At 49.2% G+C, this 9597-nt stretch overlaps 1 protein-coding gene across 1 annotated transcript; it reads right to left on the reverse strand.

The window, feature by feature from the left end:
* Positions 1-414: 414 nt before the first annotated feature.
* LOC120706204 (G-type lectin S-receptor-like serine/threonine-protein kinase SD2-5) lies at positions 415-5207 on the reverse strand. Its single transcript, XM_039990790.1, has one exon. The coding sequence runs from the start codon at positions 3584-3586 to the stop codon at positions 1937-1939; it is 1650 nt and encodes a 549-aa protein (XP_039846724.1). The 5' UTR covers positions 3587-5207; the 3' UTR covers positions 415-1936.
* Between the last annotated feature and the right edge of the window lie 4390 nt (positions 5208-9597).

Raw genomic sequence — 9597 nt, forward strand, 5'->3', positions numbered from 1 at the left:
CTCAACGACTGCAATCCAAAGTAAGCAGCGGCTTCTTTATACGGTACTGAGCAGTAAATATTTTAAGATTTTTTTGAACCAAAAAATAGGCAGGAGCTCTGCCCTCCATTGGATAGAAAGTAGAGTTTTAGAGAAGAGCCACAAATAGTTCTTCAAAAAAAAAAGGAGCCACAAATCACAAGCCAAAGACCTTGGCCCGGCCGTGATGGAAACCCCTAACTGAAAAGGCTTAAGATCCCGTGTCACATCTTGTTGAAGGCATTACACTGTTAGACTAAATAGATTATTACTTCAGCAGATGGGAGATTGGGAACCCCTCGACTCCTAATTTGCTTTAAGCATGTGCATAGTACCATTCTGAAGTGTGCAATTGATTTCAAGAAACTGTGAGAATTTGATTTCAAGAAACTGTGAGAACTGGAAAGAGATTTGTGTTATGATGGGATGCCAAGCAAAATAATAATAAAGGGTTTTTGATATGTTGTAGACCAAAGTACCTTTTCAGTGCTGTGATATTCTGCAAGCAAAATTAATGTAAAATATAGGGCCTTCTGATTGCAGTAACTTGAAAAACAAAAGACAACAAATAAAGACTTTCCCTAGCGTTGCATATCTCCTGCATATAGTCTAGGGTACTAACTACCTGCAATTACCTAAGTTCATCTAGGGCCTGATAAATCTGAGGCTAGAGGTTGACCCGAGGAACCTATATTTTCTGCAAAACCAAACATTGCTGGAGTTGTTGCGATAAAGTTAAGATCAATGTTGGTTTCTGCATCCATGTTGCCTTCCAGGACTTTGACCACCTCAGACATTTGAGGCCTTAATTTGCAATCAATTTGCAAACACCACATTGCCAACTGCATCATCTAAATCAGTTCTTGCTTGTGTACTTTCATGTCATTACTGTGCCTGTCGATCAAATCTGCAAACTGACCATTTTTCATCTTTTCTTCCAATAGGGTAATGAGATGGATGCTCGCTTCAGACCTTGAAGTATCAAGGTTCTTTCTACCACTGATGGTTTCCATGACCACGACACCGAAGCTATAGACATCTGCCTTTTCTGTGATTTGTGATGTCAGCCACTCAGCCACTCAGGAGCTAAATATCCAGGTGTGCCTCTCATTCTTGTGATCATTTCCGTGATACACGGAACACTTTCCTCCTCCCAAGTCCCATCGCACATGCGTCCTGGCAGTGCCGGTGCTCCGACTGAGGCGGCGATCGTGTTGATCTGGACAATCGGCTCTTCTTGCATGTTCTGTCGTTGTGCTGTTCCGCTGGAAGATATCTGTTCTCATCCTCTCAGGTGCTCCCAGTACAAAGTTGGTTCTCAACGGCCACCACCATAGGGGAAGGAGGCCGCCCTGCCGGGCACCTCATCGGTCGTCTCATCTCTTCTCTGCATTAATTTAGGTGAGTGTCTCCTGCCTTCCGGTTGCTCACTCTGGATGGCTTGTGCAATGAGGTGGTAGTTAATCGTTGTGCAGCTGCATAGGAGTCACTCAATACTGATAATCAAGGTTTGTAGTGGAGATAAATCCCCACAACAGCAAGGCCATAATACTCGCGATACATGGTAAAGTAGTACACAGCTAGGACAGGAAACTTAATTTCAGTAGAAAATCCATGGCTGGAAACACTTTGGAGAATATGCAATATTACCCACTTACGTACTAGTACTGTTTTTTTTCTCTCTTTCCATTTCAGCATTTTGGTGATAAAAACCCAACTCCCAATTTGCTTTAAGCCTGTTCATATTAGCATTTTTATTACAAAAAAAAAGCTGCTAGAACAGATTTGTGTTACAATGGGAAACCAAACAAAAGAATTATATTAACTTGGAAAAAAAAAGATAAAACTGATATTGGCTTTTCCTAGATACACATATCCGTGTCTAACCAAGGCTACAACTTCTCACAGTTACCCCATTTCACCTGGGGGCTGATAAATGTGAGGCTTGAGGTGGATCTGAGGAACCTGTATTTTCAGCAATACCAAACATTGTTTGACTTGTTGCGACGAAGTTATGATCAATTTTGCTTTCTGCCTTCATGTGACCTTCCAAGACTTTGATCACCTCAGACATTTGAGGCCTTCTTTTAGAATCAATTTGTAAACACCACATTGCAAGCCTCATCATCTCCAATACTTCTTGCTTGTGTACTTGCATGTCATTACTGTACTTGTCAATCAAATCTGCTAACTCATAACTCTTCACCTTTTCTTCCAGTAAGGTAATAAGATGGATGCTTTCTTCAGACCGTGAAGTGTCAAGATTCTTTCTACCGCTGATGATTTCCATGACCACAACGCCAAAGCTATATACATCGGCTTTTTCTGTGATTTGGGATGTCAACCACTCAGGAGCTAAATATCCAGGTGTGCCTCTCATTCTTGTAATCACTTGGCTCTTATCCCGATCAATGAGCTTACTTAATCCGAAATCAGAAATTTTAGCATTGAAGTTTTCATCTAAGAGGATGTTTTGTGGTTTGACGTCCAAGTGAGCAATCCTCTTCATGCACTCCTCATGTAGATAACATAGACCCTTAGCAATGTGAGAAATAACCTTGCATCTAGTTTGCCAGTCCAGAAAGGGAGCATCATTGTCATGTGAGTAATAGATCCACCTATCCAAGGACCCTTTGGGCATATACTCATATACCAAAAGCCTATGTGATTTCTCTGCACAGAAACCAATCAGCCTCACTAGGTGAATGTGATGGATGCTGCCGATTGTCTGAACCTCTGCTAAAAATTCTCTCTTACCCTGACCAGCTCGATCCAAACGTTTAACCGCAATTCTTTCTTCACCATATTGCCCCTCAAAAACAGACCCAAATCCTCCCTCCCCAAGCTTGTGTCTGAATTGGTCAGTTGCTTCTTGTAGCTGCTGAAATGTGAACCTCGTTGGCATTCCTGGTAGCTCTCCAAACTCTTCATCCCCTTCATGCATCTCCTGGTGCCGCTGCCTTCTTAGTTTATATGCAAAGAATATGACAAATCCAAAAAGTACTACCAAACCACCTATGGAACCTAGAACCACACTAAAAACTCTGCTTTTTGTAAAGGACGAGTGGTTTGTGCGTGTTGATCCAGTAACATCAGGTGCAGGAGGATTTTTAGCTGGAGGCGAAGCTGAAATGTCAACTGGGGGACAGAAAACGACCTGATAGTTGGTGCCCGATGGGCAAGTGAAGATAGTGCTCGAGCTATCATCCCTGGAGTAACTGTAGGCGTCGGGGCACCCCCGCACAAAGAACACTGAGTAGGTGGTGGGCTCGCAGGTGCTGCTGACATTCCCGGTGCAGCAGTACTTGTCTTGCTTGAGCACTCTACACGCGCTGTTGCAGCCCCCAGGCACCGTCAGCTCCTCTGGGCACTGCGATGTGATGTTTGCTGCACAGCAAGGCCCCCTGCTGCATGCTTGCCCTCTCTGTCTGTTTGCCGATGTCGGCATGAAGTCCATGGGCACGTTGAAGCCATCGACAAGGGAGATGTCAAAGAAATCCGTTCCTCCTCCGATGGTGAACTCGGCAAGCGTGGCGGGTGGCTGACCGAAGCTTGTGCAGGCCAGCATGCCGCCGCAGTCTCCTGTCTGGCATGACCCCTTACCGGTGCTGTCAAATGAGCAGCCCGTGCGCGGCCACACACGCCCGGGGCCAGTGCCTGCCGGCACGTTGAGGGTCCAAGACTCTCCAGGGTCGAGCCTCACGCCACCGCCCGGCACGGCGGCTGGCCATATGGTGTCGGAGCATCTGTTGCTGATGTTGAATGTGATGGCGTTGCCGATTGGTAAGAGCAGGAAGAGAGGCAGGAGGTGGAGAGTTCAGGAAGAACTCAGCGCTGTCATCTTGTGTTGTGGATTCCTTGCATTGGCCTCCTTGTTGGGTTGCATTTTGGGGATGTACCATGGCCGTGGCCTCAGAGGGGACAAAAAGAAAAATCAAAGGAGGCGTTGCGTGTTGAATTGGTCAGCGGCGTACAGCCAAACACGTAAGACACTGGAGAACTAGAAGATCCATTGGAAAAAGTTTGACATGGCTGGGACTTGTTTGTTCAACTTGTTTACTTGTTGCTGTTTGATGGTATTTTGAACATGTTTCTCAAAGTAAACAAGCTAAGATATGCATACGTATGAGATAAGAGAAGCAAGCTAACATGCAAGGAAGTCCACACATGCTAGCTGCACGTACCTGTCATCTTGCCTTGTTCTTTTTAGAGGTTGCACAAACAGATTGGGCTAATGCATGTACGCAACTTGTGATCAGCGTGGCCGCGGTTAATGGGCTGGAGTTGCTAAGCTTCAAGCATTATTGGGCTGATCAGTAAAGAATTAGCACTAATTAATCTGATGCATGTGGGCTCTTACCTGACCCATGCATGGCCCATGCATCCGCCCATGCGAGCCTCGTGCGGTGCATACGAGTGGATCGTCTCCACGAATTATCTTCTGGAAGCTTCTCGCATGCACACGTGCGCCAGCTGAAAGATAAGATCAAACTTTCAAATTTTGAATTAGCAGTCGCGCGGCGTGGAACTGATACGAGCGCTTCGCTCGGGCGCCGGCTTGCTCGGCAATGGATTAGAGGCAGCGCACGGCTCGACACTCCTCTCCTGGCCCCTGCCTCCAGCCTATAAAAGAGACCCCTCAGTCTCTCACGAGGGGGACACCCACATCCATCTACACCACGCCGCCCGACTGCGCACGGCCACCATCGTCACCACGCTCTGCACTGCGCCAGTCCGCCGGCCGGAGTTTGTGATCAACGGCGACGACTGTCGTGCGGCCATCTCCATCTCCATCACGCACACGACGCCGGCGAGCGAGTCCGCAGCCTGCGGTGGGGTTCCGGCCTCGGCTTCACGATGCCACGCAACTGACGTCGTCGCCGTCGAACACTTCGGCGTCGACTCCATGGCTCCCATCCTTCTCGTCGGTAACTCAGGTTGAGATCGATCTATCTTATTTGTTTTATCCTTGTTCTTGCATGTTTCCTTTCAGCACGCATGCATGAAGGAGTTCTGCACATCATCGTGGGCATCTCATGGTCTCCATGAAGGAGATTGTCGCTCCTTGCGGTGAGCAGCCTGCCACGTCGCCGACCGCCGCCGAGATCGCTGTCGCCGTATCCCCGCCGTGGCTCGATGCCGTCCGGCTCGCTGTTGTGCAGTTCGCCGCCGGAGCTCGTCCATGAACAGCCCGCCTCGTCGCCGGCTGCCGAGATCATCACCGTCTCGCCGCCACGGATCGCTGCTGTCCAACTCGCCGCCATGCAGCCGGTCATTGGAGCTCGTCGTCTCTGAACAGCCTATGTCACCGAGATGCATCTGTCCAGGAAAGGCCACGATGCCCTGCATGCATCAAGTCAAGAGTTGTTCCTGTACAAGTTTAGAAGCCACCAGATTGGATCAACGTGAACATGTGCTGCCTCTTCATTCTCGACGTTCACGGAGAGAGGAGTGATGCCGATGTGTTCTGTCTTCGACCGGGTTGCAATCGCCTAGACCCCGTGTCTGTGTCGCGGGTTGCATACCGGCCGGATCTGCGCCTGTCAAGTCCCTATGATGATTATTGAAGACACTTCTAATTTGCTACGCCATCTGACGTCTAACTGATCGAACTGAGCGCCACCATGCACTACATCAACGACTCTATTGCTGTACTTGCTGTTCGTGACCGACGAGGCCGAACGGCACGGGCGGACGCTGTCGACGTTTCGACTGCGTTACCATTGGCCCATGGACCGATGAGGCCATGATAATGCCGACGCCTGCATTCATCCATCATCATCATCATGCACGGAGGACGCAAAGTGAAGATCGAAGAAAACGACCATTGCAGCTTAATCGGAGGTGTTCTGCGACTATCTCGCAGATGTAATTAACTAGGAGCCTTCCGAGGCCCTAGGAACCAGAAGATCACATCGCCCATGTTCGATCTGCCCCACGACAGGCTATGGAGCGCCCATATATATAAGGAACCTGTATTTGTATTTGTTGGAAAATATGAATAAAATATGTGTTCCTTATTTGTTCTTTGTCTATTTATTTTTTGTGTACTTAGTACACTGGCACACCCGCAATTTATTTTCCCCCGCATGTAGAGGAAACCCCTTTGGGTATTTTTCTCCCCAAACAAATTGGCACGCCCGGTGGGACCTGGTTCTCCTCCCATCTTTGCTGCGCAAATGGTCGTCGGATTCGTCTTCGCCGTTCATCCATGTACATAACATGCTGCATGGTGGCCTATGGCATGGAACTATGCTGATATAGATCTCCATCTTGCAGGAGGACTCCCTGTGGCTGCTAACACTGAAGCGCCAATACTGATCCATTTTGGATTGTTCCCTGTGGCGATCTTTGAGCATGGCGACAAGGTCTACTCGCACCTGACTCAAGACCCAGCCCAGTTCCAGAAGGTCCAATCTAAGAAGGCTCAGAAAAGAGCTTCTACTAAAGCTAAGAGAGAGCGTCGCAACCTCATGATTGAAGCTCGCACTCTCTTTGTCGTTGCGGAAGTCAAAGGTAACATCCAGGCTGAGCAACAACTACGCGCCAAGGCGGCCAATAGGCGTGCAAGCATCGCCACCCTTCGCTTCCCTATGCCGACTACTGTCCCGGATGTACCTGTTCCGGCGGTGGAACATACTGAAGTTGAGTTGCTTGAAGCATTGGAAGCAATCTCCAGCAACCTGCGTCGACACATGTCTGATGCATGTCATGCTTCCAGTCCTCATCCACTTCGCAATTACATGAGAAAGTACCGTAAGGTACAGCGATTACAGCAACAAATCAGTTCTCGCATCGCCCAAATCTCCGTCCCAGAAGAAGATTGGTCCCTAGATACAAGAGACCTTGCTGATAAGGTCTTCAACTATCCAAGCAAGCTGGAACCGCCGTATAATTTGTTTCCTGATGAGTGGGCGAACAAGCCAACCAAGATCAAGGAACTAGTAAGGCGCACAATCATGAGGGAGTACTGGAAGAGGCGTCGCTCCGGGAAGCAGCCTCATCTTCCAGGTCCAACTACTGCTTTTAACAATGGTGTCTCACAGTACCCAAGCAATTGGATGTCTTGCCATCATGTATCCGTAACTGGTGGGGCATCGTCTCTGCTAGAGACGGACAACAGATTTGTAGCTCTGCAACCGGAGGTGCCGGCACCTCGAAGTGATGATGTGCGGCAAGAACTCCGTCGATTGCAAGATCAAGTAAGCCGACTAGGGAGGAGGCTTCAGGACTATGAAGCTCCAAGGTCTACATCAACACGCACTAGGAGAAGAAGGGAACACCCCTTGCCAAGTCATCGTCCCCAGCACCAACGCCAAACTCTAGCACCTCGTCGCAGATATTCGCCACCTCATGCTTTCCAACGGAGAGCAGCCGTGTTGCCTCCACGATGGAATCAGTGGTCCAGGCACCAAGATTACTCCGCACCCGCTCGGCCAACCCAAGTGTGGCGAGTTCGTGGCTCTACATCAGAAAGTAGACCTGCCCAAGTCTCTTCTCCTTCTCCTAGACAGGAGATTCCTACCATGGCCGCAACTACAACACAAGCTGCTCCAGGAATTCTACCAACTCCACCAATTCCTCCAAGAGCCCAATACCTACTGACGGAGAACCAATGCAAACGAGAAAGACGCCGGCGGAACCGCTATGCGTTGTACCAAGAGCTTGAAGATTTGGTCTTAAAGCACACTCAAGTTCGTATTCGGGCTGATGGCGAAGTCCACCAAGAAAATGACAAGATCACGTTCCGTATCTCTTCTACTTTAGAAAGAGATGAGCGGTACAACTACCTCCTCAGCCGCTTGACTCCGAAGCCGCGAAGGTCACGTATGAACGATGCTGTTAAACGAGAGGAGTTGCCTGCTCGACAAACTCCTCCAACAATTCTTCAGCGAGGCGACAATCATGTGGGGGCTACCCTAAACGCATCCTCACCCAAAGATCAACCAGAGGCGGTTGAACCGCCTACATCGATGGAAGGCGTTGAGCAAGCATCGCCTGAACAACATGATGATGCTTCTTTTCAAGTTCAAGAAGATGTTGCCATCACGAGTAGGGAGACGATCTCATAGGAAGGGTCTACCTTGCCTTCAAACAAGGTTGAACAAATATTTAGTGCACCATCGCGAAGAGACGGAGAGGATATGGTAGAAACAGAGAAGGACGTCGCCATGTGCACCATGGCGGCGACACACACAGCCTCTGAGTCTGAAGCTAACTGGGTGCCACCCCCGGTCACTCATGAGTTTAGCTATCCGTCTGACGAAGAAATCGTGCCAAACCCGAGGGTACGCTTCACCAAGACGATCCTACCCCGCCTAAGCCACGTCCGCTCATGGTTTAGGGGAGCAGAGGAGTCCAGGAGCCTACCCCGCCTAAGCCACGTCCGCTCATGGTTTAGGGGAGCAGAGGAGTCCAGGAGGTCGTATTCTCAAGAAGATGCAAATGATGTTGCGCCATGCCTCCCTATCACTACAGGGAGGGGTTCATTTCCTGACGGCGATCAAGACCCTTTGACGGGCATATCCCCTCGACGGTACATCAATATCACCTCGCGGTTACCTCAAAATTCAGATGATCTGCAACACATGGCAGATCGCGCTGGAGCAAGCACGCGGCTCAAGACCATGGCATCACAGAAAATGAAGGGAGTTATGGCCGACGCCGAGGAAGAAGTCGGAGATCCGAGAGATGGTCAGACTGCAAGCGACTCTGAATCTTCCTCCCTTGAGATACATCCAGACTCACCTCAATATCGTAATATTGCCCCGTCCATCCTTTCCGATGGGGAGGATTACCCAAATGTCTTTAATGCTGTACCAGCACATATGGCGGTAGATGATGAACCAGGAAACACCGGGAGAAATGGTCAACACTCACCAAGGGGAGCCCAGACGTCCCACCTAGAAGAACAACAACTACAACAACAACGAATGATGGACCAACTAGCAAGAAGATTCGATCGGTTAGTCGAACTAGTCACATCCTCAACTCAAAATGCTCCAGGACGCGATGTCCGCCCAAGTGTTAAAGATCCACAAGTTGAAGAATGGGAAGCCATGGCAAGTGCTTCCCGTCGGCCATTAAACTTCGCTTCCACTTCTGCCAACATAGCTCCTCTTCCAGCCACGTTGCAGGACATGGTTGAAGACATGGTGAACAGAAGATTAAGGCAAGCAACTGTCGATCAAATCCCTCGGGTGGTGGAGACTGAGCTCGAGAAGCCATATGAGTCATGGCATGATCTAGTGCCATTCCCGGCCGGATGGCATCCGCCTAAGTTCCGCCAATTTGATGGCACTGGAGACGCAAGAGAACACCTTGCGTATTTTGAGGCTGCATGTGGTGACACAGCAAACAATGCATCATTACTACTTCGGCAGTTCTCTGGGTCATTAACGGGCCCTGCCTTCCATTGGTATAGTCGCCTCCCAGTCGGGTCTATCCATAGTTGGGCGGACATGAAGGAAGTTTTCAAGAAGCACTTCGCTGCCATGAAGAAGGACTTCTCTATCGTAGAGCTATCACAAGTTAAGCAGAAGCGTGACGAATCCATTGATGACTATGTAGTGCGCTTCC

This window comes from Panicum virgatum, chromosome 5K, assembly GCF_016808335.1.
Source record: "Panicum virgatum strain AP13 chromosome 5K, P.virgatum_v5, whole genome shotgun sequence".
Classification (NCBI taxonomy): Eukaryota; Viridiplantae; Streptophyta; class Magnoliopsida; order Poales; family Poaceae; genus Panicum; species Panicum virgatum.

Coding starts and splice junctions, on each gene's coding strand:
- LOC120706204 (XM_039990790.1), bottom strand. CDS start 3,586: ATGCTGGCCTGCACAAGCTTCGGTCAGCCACCCGCCACGCTTGCCGAG.